The sequence below is a fragment of the Erythrolamprus reginae genome, chromosome 3, assembly GCF_031021105.1.
Source record: "Erythrolamprus reginae isolate rEryReg1 chromosome 3, rEryReg1.hap1, whole genome shotgun sequence".
NCBI lineage: Eukaryota > Metazoa > Chordata > Lepidosauria > Squamata > Dipsadidae > Erythrolamprus > Erythrolamprus reginae.
Window position 1 is genome coordinate 5,940,702 of NC_091952.1, and position 14,081 is coordinate 5,954,782.

Consider the following 14,081-nt stretch of genomic DNA (forward strand, 5'->3'; position numbering starts at 1 on the left):
GTACGCCCCTTACTGACCTCTTAGGAACCTGGAGAGGTCAATCGTGGATAGTCTAAGGGAGAAATGTTGGGAGTTAGGGGTTGACACTACTGAGTCCGGTAATGAGTTCCACGCTTCGACAACTCGATTGCTAAAGTCATATTTTTTACAGTCAAGCTTGGAGCGATTAATATTAAGTTTGAATTTGTTGCGTGCTCTTGTGTTGTTGCGGTTGAAGCTGAAGTAGTCATTGACAGGCAGGACGTTGCAGCATATGATTTTGTGGGCAATACTTAGATCGCGTTTTAGGCGTCGTAGTTCTAAGCTTTCTAGACCTAGGATTGATAGTCTGCTTTCGTAGGGCATTCTGTTTCGAGTGGAGGAGTGAAGGGCTCTTCTGGTGAAGTATCTTTGGACATTTTCTAGGGTGTTGATGTCTGAAATGTGGTGTGGGTTCCAGACAGATGAACTGTATTCAAGGATGGGTCTGGCAAAAGTTTTGTAGGCTCTGGTGAGTAGTGTGAGTTTGCCGGAGCAGAAGCTGCGTAGGATCAGGTTAACAACTCTAGAAGCCTTTTTGGCGATATTGTTGCAGTGGGCTTTGTTTGTGACTTCCCACTTCTTGTTGGCTTGAGTGTGCCAGATAATCCTTTGGCAGCCTATGGGGGATTGATCTTCGGTGGCCAAATGACGAACTAGTCTACCTGGCCTGCGGAAGGCTAGGGCAGGACTTTTTCCACTATTTTGTCCACTGAGCAGTACCACAGTGGCACAACCAATGACCATAAATGTGCCAGATTTCAATGCCAAGGGGACCAGATTTTGGATGCATTCTGTAAGTTAGCCCATTTGAGCTGCCTTGGTTAAAAAATGGTTCCCCTAGGTCAGGGGCAGGCAAAGTCGGCTCTTCTATGACTTGTGGACTTCACCTCCCAGAATTCCTGAGCCAATCATGCTAGCTCAGGAATTCTGGGAGTTGAAGTCCACAAGGCATAGTAGAGCCAACTTTGCCTACCCCTGCCCTAGGCACACCATCTCGCACAGTTAAAGGTTACAGTCACAAGAGTGTTTAGTGGCATACTAGACAATCCGTGGCCCTTTGGTTATTATTTCAGTGATATTTCTTACCAGATCCTTCAAATGCCTTCATCTATGGCAGAACTAATGCATTGGAAAAGTTCTTTAGAATTCAGGTAGATTTTCAGAGATGAATCACTTTGGAAGAAGCCCTGATTGAACAGTCAAGACATCAGGAGTTGACCAGGGGATTTATTTTATGACATTCTGCATTATGTCATAAAATGTCTTACGATACCTTTGATGTCATGAAATGTTTTATAAAATTTGCCAGATTTCAATTTCACACGGGCCATAGGTCCCAGTGTTTGGATGCATTCTGTAAGTTAATCCGTTTGAGATACCGTAGTTATAAACGCTTTCCCTGTGATGCACCATTTCATTCAAGGTTAATAAAGGTAACAGGCATAAAGAGTTTTAGACGTTTATAGGCAGAGATATAAATAAACTCCCTTTTATAAATATAGACTTTGATAGCCATAGTTAAGGATTTCCTGAACCGTGTTCATCATGAGAATTTCTAATATATTATGTCAGCATTACGTCAGTATTAAACGATGCTGGAATAGCCCTGCAGTTGGAAAGTAGAAGTTATTTTAACTTAAAAGCGTCTAATGAATTTATGGCCAAGCCACAAGTTGGATATCATAGCTTGTAGCATTTGAGTCATCAATTAAAAAGATGGCAGGCGGTTCTTGATAAACACAACAAATCTTTATTGAAAACAATGAAACTCAGAAGACATTGTGTAATTTTTTAAAATAAAAATTCTCTTTAAACAGAGTTTGCCCTTATTATCTTTCCCGGAGTCTGAAACAGCAAGCTGATATCATTTTTATGCCTTATAACTACCTGATGGAACAAAAGGTACACATATATATATTTATTTTTAAAGAATTAAACCTAATTTGTATATTTTTGGGAAATGCTCCTCAAAGTTTACAAACTTTGTGTCTAAGATAACAGGACGTAGATTTTGAGTTGTACTTCGTTACTAGGGAGCGTCTGGGTTTGTGTTCACTTGGTACAGAATCTAGGTCAGTGGTTCTCAACCTTTTAAATGCCGCGACCCCTTAATACAGTTCCTCATGTTGTGGTGACCCCCAACCATAAGTCTAGCACTAATTCTCCCAATGATTGGCAGGAAGGTCAGAGGGACACCCCTACTTTAAACGCCTGATTGGTCGTATTGTAAAAATACGTTCCAAGGCGCCAGAATAGAAGCTTTAGTTCCTAAAGCATGGGAAATTTGTCTTTCCCCTTGGTCTTAGGCGACCCCTGTGAAATGGTCATTCGACCCCCCAAAGGGGTCCCGACCCCCAGGTTGAGAACCGCTGATCTAGGTCAATTGAGGAGTTTGTGGTCACAGTGGAAATTATGGAGCTGGCTGAGAATCATCAAGTGCCTGGCACATGGATGGTTGTCCTTATGCTCTGAGGGTCCGTCCACATTTGTGTCAGAAGCCCTTAGAAAACTAATGATCAAGTGAGCCTGTTTCACCGCTGCATAGAACAGGAATAGAATAGAATAGGAATAGAATAGAACAGAACAGAATAGAATAAAAAAGAAAAGAATTCTTTATTGGACACACAAGGAATTTGTCATTGATCCATATGCTGTCAGTGTACATAAAAAAAGAGATATATCAAGAATCAGAATTCAGAGGCTTGACAATTGTCTAGTATTTATGGCAGTCGCAGTGTCCCGGGATCACATGAATACACCTTGTGACCTTCAGCAACATCAATGGGGAAGCCAGGTTCACCTAACAACAGTGTTACTAACTTAACAACCACACTGATTCACTTAGCAATCACGGCAGGAAGTTGTAAAATGGGGCGAAACTCATTTATCAACTCTTTTGCTTAGTGGCAAAAATGTTGGTCTCAATTCTTGTAGTCCTATGTCAAATGCTACCTGTATCACAAGTAGTTGAGACCAAGTGTTGTGTTTTTGCTCTTTCATAGAGTCGAAGAGCCCACAATCTGGACTTGAAAGGGGCTATAGTAATACTTGATGAAGCTCACAACGTGGTAAGTAAAAATACAATTGACTTGTTCATACTTTGTGTTCTTTGAAAAAAAAATTAGGTCTCCTTTTGGAGGAAAGCCTTATTAATCAGCACATATATATACTTTTTCAAGAGACCTTAATGAGAGAAAGGATGAATCACCAAAAACATGCAGAAGAGCGTTTGTGTAATAATGCTAAACTATGTAAAGTCATCTTTTTGGCAGAAGGAGTATATTTCCGCCTCCTCCCGCCCAAATTTAATTTGAGGATATTTTAAAAATTGTCTCCTCAGAATTCTTACATTGAGGTGGAATGGGGGATATTATATTTTTCTTTTATTCCTTCAGGAGACCTGTTGTTAAAATCTTATTTAATAATAAATGAGCAAGCATAGTTGATTTAAGCTGTTTCTGCTTGGAAGACTTTACATAATTTACCCAGGGAGGGCCTTTACAGAGGAGTCAAGCTATTATCTGTTCTGTCGGGCTCTCTGGTACACTCCTCCCAAAAATTCACAGGTACAAATTTCAGACACACACACGTTTGAAAATTCAAAACAATGTTCTTTATAATGAAAATTCACATAAACTAAGCCCTCCTTTGGTATAGCAAAGAGCACTCTTCTCCAAACAAACTGGTAATTTGTACAAGTCCCTTATCAGTTCTGTGATACTTAGCTTGCAGCTGTGAGGCAATTCACAATCCTTCTTCTTTCACAAAGTGAAACACACTTTGCTCTGGTTTAGTTTCCAAGCGGGGAAAAATCAGCACACAAAAGGTCAAAGTCAGTAAAGCAGTCACGAAACACAACGAGCAGATAATCCTCCACAATGGCCAAACCCACAGGCTGCTCTTTATAGCAGCCTCACTAATGACCACAGCCCCACCCAACCACAGGTGGCCTCATTTTCTTTGATAATAATCTCTCAGTTGTTGTTGTTGCCTATGCATCGCTCTCGGCATGCCTGGCTGTATCATTAACTCTTGTTCTGAATCCAAGGAGGAGCTAGATAATTGATCTCCTTCTGAGCTGGCTGCCCCACTCTCTTCCTCCGTCACTCATGTCTTCTTGGTCAGAGGAGCCTTCATCAGCAGATTCAACCGCGGGGGGGGGGGGGCAAAACAGGCCTGCAGAATGTGGATGTCTCCCCCACATCCACAATCCTTGGGGCAGGAGCTGGGCCAGAGCTAACCACAACACTACCTGGATCCTTGACAACTTGTTTCAGAACGATCTGTTGTTGTCCTCTTCTGCCACCAATATCATGTGATTTTGACATGTGTGGAAGTAAAAAAAATTGCTGAAATCTCCTGCATGTACATGTCCTCTTGTGAGATTTTGCTACCTGCACATGCGCGGAAACAAAATCTCACTAGGATGCGCACTTGTGTATGTCAGCGACCCGAAGCTGCACACACATTGCACCGGTAGCAATGGTAAATGGCAGCCCCCGCCTGGCTACCACCAAGAGACACCACCCTTAAGTCTTTTAATTTGAAGCAGCATGGAGAATATTAAGGAGTCTCTGAAGTTATTTTAGGGTTTTCCTGAAGTAATGCAGCAAAAATATAACATTTTCCCCTTGGGGGAGAAAAATTGTGCAACAGCTTACGCCTTGTTCTGAAGCATCTGGTATTGATTGACAACAGCAATCAGAACAGGCAGCAGAAAGAAGACTTGGATCCTGCTTGAAGCAGCCAAATAAGCATATTTTAAAAGGGATATTTTAAAAAAAAGTATCCCTAAATCAACCACTAGTGTTTGCCCAGGTTCGCCTGGTGCACCAGTTGCGGCCCTATTTGGACCGGGAGTCACTGCTCACAGTCACTCCTGCCCTCATCACCTCGAGGCTCGACTACTGTAACGCTCTCTACATGGGGCTACCTTTGAAGAGTGTTCAGAAACTTCAGATCGTGCAGAATGCAGCTGTGAGAGCAATCATGTGCTTTCCTAAATACGCCCATGTTACACCAACACTCCGCAGTCTGCATTGGTTGCCGATCAGTTTCCGGTCACAATTCAAAGTGTTGGTTATGACCTATAAAGCCCTTCATGGCACCGGACCAGAATATCTCCGGGACTGCCTTCTGCCGCACGAATCCCAGCGACCAGTTAGGTCCCACAGAGTTGGCCTTCTCCGGGTCCCATCAACTAAACAATGTTGTTTGGCGGGACCCAGGGGAAGAGCCTTCTCTGTGGCGGCCCCGACCCTTTGGAACCAACTCCCCCCAGATATCAGAGTTGCCCCCACCTTCCTAGCCTTTCGTAAGCTCCTTAAAACCCACCTCTGTCGTCAGGCATGGGGGAATTGATATTTTCCCTCCCCCTAGGCTTATAAAATTTATGCATGGTATGTTAGTATGTATGATTGGTTTCTAAATTGGGGTTTTAAATTAACTTAAATATTAGATTTGTTTACATTGTATTATTATTGCTGTGAGCCGCCCCGAGTCTGCGGAGAGGGGCGGCATACAAATCTGATTAATAAATAAAATAAATAAATAAATAAATATGAATTTGGTATGAATGATTAGTACGTGTTGTTGAATTGCTTTTAAATTTTAATTAGGGTTTTAGTAATTGCTTGTTTCTTCCTTGACTTCTTTTTATTATTGTGATTGTTATTGTAATTTTATATTGTTGTGAGCCGCCCTGAGTCCTCCGGGATTGGGCGGCATAGAAGTCAAATTAATAAATAAAATAACTAAATATTTTTTTAAAATTGACTCTATGGATGCTGCTGTCTTTGCAGCGCAAGAATTGCCCTTGCACAAACATGCAAAGAAACTGTGCAACTGACGAAATGCTTCATTGTCCCCCCCCCCCTTTTCCCCCCCCCCCAGGAACAATTGTGTCAAGAATTGTCCTCCTTTGACCTGACTTACCATGAATTGGCTCTAGCTATTTATGCCATCAACATCCTCTTAGAAGACCAAGCCAAAAAAATTGAACAGAATGAATTTAATGCTGAATTCAATATGGAGTATGTCAATTCAGGTAGGTTTCCCTCTGCAAACTGGCTGGGCAACCAAAGAGTGGAGGGCAAATTTTTACAGTACAGTTAGTCCTCAACGTATGCCATTTGCCATGATGATTGTTAAATGTACCAATCATGTCACCCAATCTAATTTTACAATGGTTTTTTGTGACGATAATTAAGCGAACATAGTTGGAAGTGCAAGAACCACAGTTGTAAGTCTCAATAAAGGAAAATATGGGTGGGACATCCTGAAGACAATTTAAGTATCCAAATAGCTACAGAAAGTAGAAAAAATACTAAACTGATCCCAAACTCTTTTAAGACTTTAAAAATCTACAAAATGTTGACATTAGCTGGAAAAATACTAAAATCAGTGATATCTTGTAGTGAGAGAAGCCAATCCCAGTTAACAATCAAGTATGGTAGTTCTATTTTAGGCTAACTAAAGTTGGCTCCTCTATGATTTGTGGACTTCAAGTCCCAGAATTCTTGAGCCAATCATGCTAGCTTAGGAATTCTGGGATTTGAAGTGCACATGTCATAGAAGAGCCAACTTTGCCTACCCCGGTCTAACTGAAGGTTTCATCAGTCATCAAAAATAGTAGGAAAAAAAATGCAAAATTTGATATTTTTTTTCTGTCCCAGATTTACTCTTGTCTATAAATAAATGATTCCAAGATGACTTAGAAAGAAATCACCTACCCACTGTCTCTTATGTTTATGCATAACCACTCCTGTTCTTTGGTGGAGATTTGGCAAAGGGGATGATAAAACTGTCATTCTGGGCCAATTTGGGACACAGGGATTTGAAAGGATTTCATTATTTTGTCAAAAGTTTTAGTTTCTTTTTTCTCCCAATCTCAGGGAGTAATTGAACTTTGTATGATTTCATAAACATAAGAGATGGTTGTTAGCTTCCTGCACTGGGCACAGCCTCTATCTCTGTGTGGTTGTACGGCATGGCTGTTTTGAAGCGGAAGTGGCTAACAAAATTCCTTTCAAAGTTTTTGAACACCTTCTTGTCTTTAATTTTTTTGCCCATCATAGAAGTCTGAAATAAATCTCTTAATAATAGGTGCACATATATTATATCATATTATATTATATTACATTACATTGCATTACATTACATTATATTTATTTAATTTTATTCCCTTCCCTTCCTTCCTTCCTTCCTTCCTTCCTTCCTTCCTTCCTTCCTTCCTTCCTTCCTTCCTTCCTTCCTTCCTTCCTTTAGTATATGCCGCCCATTCCAATAGGACTCAGGGCTGCTAACAATAACTATATGAATGTTTATTTTTATATTAATATATGGAATGATAGAAAAAGATGGCATCTGTAAGTCTAAACTGAAGGAAAACTCCTTTTCTTAAACAGGACTGAACATGGAACTTGAAGATTTAGCAAAAATAAAGCGTAAGTATCTTTTTCCTTGTGAAGTTTAGCCAAAATGATCCTACACAGGTAGTCCTTGATTAGCAACCACTCATTCAGCAACTGTTTGAAGATATGATGATACTAGACCAAAGGGACTTACGACAGGCCCTGGTAGTTATGGCTGTTGCAGTGTTCACATGGTCACGTGTGTTGCAAGTATCACCAACTTCTGCACCGGCTTGACAATGTGATTGTGACTCACTTGTGATTTTACTTCCAGCTTCTGACAAGTGATCAATAGGGAAGCTGGCAGGAAGTCACAAATCCTGATCATGTGGCTGCAGGAGACTGCAACCACCTAGGATTCACCTAACAGTGGTAATTGGAACTGCCAGAATCTCAGTGCAGTCATGTGACATTATACTTAGGATCACATTGCTTAGTGATGGAGTTTTGTGGCCCCAGTTACCATTGGTATGTGAGGACGACCTGTTCCAAGCTATTTATTTATTTATTTATTGGATTTTTATGCCACCCCTCTCTGAGGACTCAGTGTTCAGTTTGCGTTCACGGTCTGACCATTTTAGGATTTGGTGGTATTAAAAGTTTGAGTTATGCTTAGTTTTAAAGTGAAGTTGTAAGCCTTCCAGAACGCCAAGAAGCCCCCCGGCTATTTCAGAAGGTGACAGACGGTGGGGCGGCGCTTCTCGGTGTTCTCCCGAACCTGAACTTTTGCTGAACTTCCGGGTTCGGCATTCGGGAGAACGTCGAGAAGCCCCCCGAACCCCGGGTTCGTATCTTGAAAAGTTCATATGACGAGGGGTTCGTATCACGAGGTACTACTGTACTTAAAATTTAAAAAATAAAATAAAATTTAAAAATCTCTCTTTTTCTTTCCCTTTTCCCCTCCTTCTTTCCCTTCCTCTTTCACTCTTTTTTCTTTCATCTCTATGTCTTAAATTCCTTCCTTTTTCTTTCTTTCCTTTTCCTCTCCGTTTTACTTGTGTTTGTATTTGACTATTTTGCCTGTTTGTTTTTTATATGTAAATAACTAATAAATATTTTTTTTAAAAAATGAAAAATGGTCATGTCACTTTTTTCAGGACTGTTGTAACTTTGAACAGTCAGTAAGTTGGCTGTTGCAAGTCGAGGACTACCAGTACATGCAACAGAGTAGAAGCCTCACCATCTTCCATGAACTGGATTAATAGAAACATAGAATATTGACATGACAGCAGAAAAAGGCCGCCTGGCCCCTCTAGTCTGCCTTTATACTATTTCCTGTATTTTATCTTAGGGTAGATCTGTGTTTATCCCAGGCATGTTTAAATTCAGTTCCTGTGGATTTACCAACCACGTCTGCTGGAAGTTCGTTCCAAGCATCTACTACTCTTTCAGTGAAATAATATTTTCTCATGTTGCTTCTGATTAAACAGATGGGACCCCTGGTTGGTCAGGAAAACAGAGGAGCAGAGTCCTCAGAGAGGGGTGGCATATAAATCCAATCAATCAATCAATCAATCAATCAATTTGCCTGGCCTGAGGGAAACAGAGAGGGTTCCCTCCGAACCCCATTGAGCATCCATCAATAACCACATTAAATTTTTACCTCTTTTTCCTTTATGTGCCATAAAGGGATTCTCCTGCAGCTAGAAAGTGCTATTGACGAGGTAGAACTCTCATCGAATGGAAATGGATTCACGAGAGAAGGAAGGTATGTTTCAATTTTTAAAAAACGACACATCTCTTCCAACTTCGTCTTACTGTAAACTTTATTTTTTCTATGCTTCTCTTTCGGCCAGCTTGTTCCAACCCCAAACTCCTCATTAAGCAAGGCATCCCAAGACCGCACTTGATTGTATGACCTTTATTTATTTTTTTGGTATGGTCGTTAAGTGCATCACTACGGTTGTTAAGCAAGACGTCACGTGATTGCAACCTGCAACCTTCCCTGCCAGCTTCCCTGCAGCTCCACTCACTCAGGAGAGAAGAAAAACTTTTGGGGCGCTGCTTGTGCGAGTGGAGCTGCACACATACACTGGTTTGCCTCTCATGTGGTCTGGTTCCGAATAGGCCATGGCCAGGTAATAGCCCAGGGGTTGTGGACGCCTGATGTAGAATTTGATGTGGAACTTGCGGTCACTGCGAGGGCAGGTCTCTTCAGCCTTGAAAGACGGTGTTTAAGGGGTGACTTGATCGAAGTGTATAAAATCATGCATGGGATAGAAAAGGTGGATGGAGAAAAAATCTTTTCTCGATAACACAATACCAGGACAAGGGGGCCCTCCCTAAAGTTCATAGGTAAGAAAGTGAGGACAAATCAAGGGAAATATTTCTTTCCCCAGAGGGTCCTTGGTTTATGGAATTCACTTCCAGAAGAGGTTGTGACAGCTGTCCACCTGGATAGGTTCAAGGCAGGATTAGACAGATTCATGGATGCCAAGTGTATCGGTTATTGAAACGGATGTCCAAGGGCCGCCTCTATGTTGGTTGAGGAGGGCGGGGTTCCCTTAGGTCCCATTTGTTGGGGGTCAAGGGAACGGGAGGGCTTTGCCTTCTCTTTCTACTCAAGATCCCCATAGACAATTGGTGGGCCACTGTGTTACACAGAATGCTGGACTCAATGGGCTTTGGCCTGATTCAGCAGGGCTCTTCTTATTTATTTATTTATTATTTATTTATTTACTTACTTACTTACTTACTTACTTACTTACTTACTTACTTACTTACTTATTTATTAGATCTTATGCCGCCCCTCTCCGTAGACGTGGCGGCTTACAACAACAATAAAACAATTCAAGACAAATCTAATAATTTAAAAACATTTTTAAAAACCCGTTAAACTCGTCAGGCATGGGGGAATTGAGATATCTCCCCCGGGCCTATATAATTTATGTATGGTATGTTTGTAGGTATGTCTGCTTAAAAATGGGGTTTTTTAACTATTTTAAATTTTATATTATATATTATTAGATTTGTTATGAATTGTTTTATTGTGATGTGAGCCGCCCCGAGTCCACGGAAAGGGGCGGCATACAAATCTAATAAATAAATAAATAAATAAATAAATAAATAAATATTAAAGCAGACATACACACAAATATACCATACCATATGTTCTTATGTATACTCTGCCCTATAGTACTGTGTTTCCCCCAAAATAAGACATCTCCTGATAATAAGCCCAATCGGGCTTTTGAGTGCATGACAATAAGACTAAGCGCTTATTTCAGGGTGTTCAGCAAACCTGGAAAACAGTGAAACCTGGGAATTATCAGGGAAGTCAGCGGTTCAAGAAATATCAGGGAATTATCAGGAAATTTGTGGGGAAAAAACAAAATAAATCAGGGGGAAAAAAACAAACTGTATTAAAATGTTTAAAAGTCAGGGAAAAATCGTGTAAAGTAAAAAAAACAAACAAAACAGATCGCACTGCCTGGCAGAGTCAAGCAAAAATGAGCATAACTATGACAACAACTTGCTTCCTCAGCTACCAATATTTCTCCACGGCTCAGCCATTTGATATGATGTCATCTACGACCGTGCCTTAAGTAGGTAGATCGCAAGTTACAGGGAAATGTCAAGGAAATATCAGGGGATTTCAAAATGCTTTCCCCCTGGACACCCTGAAAAAAAATATAAGACAGGGTCTTATTTTGGGGAAAACACAGTACTATCTGGATGAGCCAAGGTGGGTAGAGTACGGTACTGCAGGCCACTAAAGCTGGCTGCTAGATTTGCAGGTCAGCGGTTCAAATCTCATCACCGGCTCAAGGTTGACTCAGCCTTCCATCCTTCCGAGGTGGGTCAAATGAGGACCCGGATTGGCTCTGTTAAAAAGTGCTATTGCTAACATGTTGTAAGCCGTCCTGAGTCAGGAGAAGGGTGGCATAAAAAAAATTAAATTGATTGATTGAATGAATGAATGAATGAATGAATGAATAAATGAATGAATGAATGAATCTACCTTTGATGCTAAGCCTAAGAGAAATGGGAGAACTCAGGATAAAGAACAACCACAATACTACAAACTCGAAGAGCAATATTAGTCTGAAACATTTGTGCGTAAACACATCGATTTCCCTCTTGTTCAATCAGAACGTTATTTCAGAATAGATGCACCGCTGATCTTTGCAGGTAAACCTGGGTTAAACTGTTGCAGAATGAGGCTGAGCTTTCTGCTCTTATACTTCCAGTGAGGCATAGAGACATCAAGTGTAATATTTTGTCTTCCTTCCCCCCCACCTTTTTTTTTAATCCAATGTCAAGTGTGGGTGGCGCAGTGATGTTTTATGGCAAGCTAAAAAAAAAAAAAGATAATCGGATTTTGTAAGCGAAGATTAACAGCATGGTTTTCATCCTACAGAGAAAGGAAAGATGCTTCCTTTCAGGATGTACTAAAAATACTGACTTAACCATATGTTTCTGCTTGAATCTCTAGCTACATATTCGAGTTGTTCGCAAAGGCTCAAATCACATACCAAACCCAGAATTCTCTCCTGGAATCGCTGGAACAAATTGCGCAGTATTTACCTGGCCGTAAGTATAGACCCACCCCCTTTTTTTAACGAGAAAAAAATGTCTTGGGGGGAGGATGAAAAATGGGAATAATAATGATGGTTGCAGTGTTCCGGGGTCACGTGACCACCCTTTATGACCTTCTGGCAAACCAAGTCAATGGAGAAGCCAGATTCACATAACTAGCGTGTTACTAACTTAACCACTGCAGCAATTTATGTACGGGACCATCTCTTGCCACATTTATTTATTTATTCAATTTTTATGCTGCCCTTCTCCTTAGACTCAGGGCGGCTTACAACATGTTAGCAATAGTGCTTCTTAACAGAGCCAGTGTATTGCCCTCACAATCCACATACCTCCCACAGACCAATTAGAGCACACAGAGTTGGCCTCCTCCAGGTCCCGTCAGCTAAGCAATGCAGTTGACGGGACCACAGGGGCACCGTTCCCCGTAAGCTGCGTGCGTGCATGCGCGCGCCCCCCAAATACCCCCCGCGCAGCCTTTTCCATGGGTGCGCGCTTCCCATGGAAGAGAAAGAAAGCAATAGAGAGAGAGAAAGAAAACAAGAGAGAAAGAGAGAGAGAGATAAAAGGGGGGAGAGAGAGATAGCAAGAGAGAGAAGAGAAAGAAAGCAATAGAGAGAGAGAAAGAAAACGAGAGAAAGAGAGAGATGAAAGGGGGGAGAGAGAGATAAGAGAGAAGAGAAAGTAAGCAATAGAGAGAGAGAAAGAAAACAAGAGAGAAAGAGAGAGAGAGATAAAAGGAGGGGAAAGAGAGATAGCAAGAGAGAAGAGAAAGAAAGCAAGAGAGATAGAAAGAAAGAGTGAGAGAGAAAGAAAGCAATAGAGAGAGAGAGAGAGCAAGACAGAGAGAGAGAGCGAGAGCAAGAGGGGGGGAGAGAAAGAGAGAAATGACTCTTGATTTAAAGCATATGGTAAAAAGCACCCAAATAATAACAGAGAAACCCCCCCCCAGCTGTTTGTGTGTGTGTGTGTGAGAGAGAACTCTTGAACCATTTCCAATAGCTCACCTCTAATTGGAAATGGTTCAAGAGTTCACACACACACACACACACACACACACACACAAGGGGGGAGGAGACAGGGATGGAAAAAGAAGATAATAATAGTATTTAGGGGTAGTGATTTCTCAAAATGGGTGAGCAGTGTGGTCGGGCGGTAGGAAAAGCAAGTAGGATGCTTAGCTGCATAGCTAGAGGTATAACAAGCAGGAAGAGGAAGATTGTGATCCTGCTATATAGAGCGCTGGTGAGACCCCATTTGGACTTCTGTGTTCAGTTCTGGAGACCTCACCTACAAAAAGATATTGACAAAATTGAACGGGTCCAAAGATGGGCTACAAGAATGGTGGAAGGTCTTAAGCATAAAACGTAACATTTAAACACGTTCAAGGGTTAAATAAGGTCCAGGAGGGAAGTGTTTTTAATAGGAAAGTGGACACAAGAACAAGGGGACACAATCTGAAGTTATTTGGGGAAAAGATCAAAAGCAACGTGAGAAAATATTATTTTACTGAAAGAGTAGTAGATCCTTGGAACAAACTTCCAGCAGACGTGGTAGATAAATCCACAGTAACTGAATTTAAACATGCCTGGGATAAACATATATCCATCCTAAGATAAAATACAGAAAATAGTATAAGGGCAGACTAGATAGATCATGAGGTCTTTTTCTGCCGTCAGTCTTCTATGTTTCTAGTTGTAACTTCTAAAGGTCACTAAATGAAGTGTTGTAAGTCGAGGGTTACCTGCACTGAGCTGACTTTGAAACCGCCCAGGAATTATGATTGGTATAAACAAGGCCATAACAATAACTGGAACTGGCTGCTTTGATGATATTAGGGTAAGGGATAATAGCTCTATAAAATGCCCATATAAGATTAGACCAGGGATTCCCAACTCCTGGTCTGTGGACTGGCTGCAGCATGCCAGAAACAGGGCTGCACATGAAACCATGCCCCCTCCAGTCTGTGGAACCCCCTCCCCTCCCCATGTAACCAACCCCTGGTGCCCCAAAAGTTGGGAGCTGTTGAATTAGACTGGGGTTGGCAACCTTAAAAACTCTTCCCATGCATGGCTATTTCCTGAACGGCCACAAAACTAGCATATATAG

At 41.3% G+C, this 14,081-nt stretch overlaps 1 protein-coding gene across 2 annotated transcripts in view; it reads left to right on the forward strand.

Annotated features, from left to right (window-relative positions):
* The window catches only part of RTEL1 (regulator of telomere elongation helicase 1), a 152,709-nt gene that overhangs the window by 20,392 nt on the left and 118,236 nt on the right, over positions 1-14,081 (forward strand). For both annotated transcript variants that reach the window (XM_070744420.1, XM_070744422.1), the window contains exons 8-13: positions 1,839-1,923; positions 3,024-3,089; positions 5,914-6,067; positions 7,428-7,466; positions 9,063-9,141; positions 11,869-11,966. In XM_070744420.1, the coding sequence (XP_070600521.1) occupies positions 1,839-1,923; positions 3,024-3,089; positions 5,914-6,067; positions 7,428-7,466; positions 9,063-9,141; positions 11,869-11,966 (521 nt within the window). The remainder of the gene's footprint in view (positions 1-1,838; positions 1,924-3,023; positions 3,090-5,913; positions 6,068-7,427; positions 7,467-9,062; positions 9,142-11,868; positions 11,967-14,081) is intronic.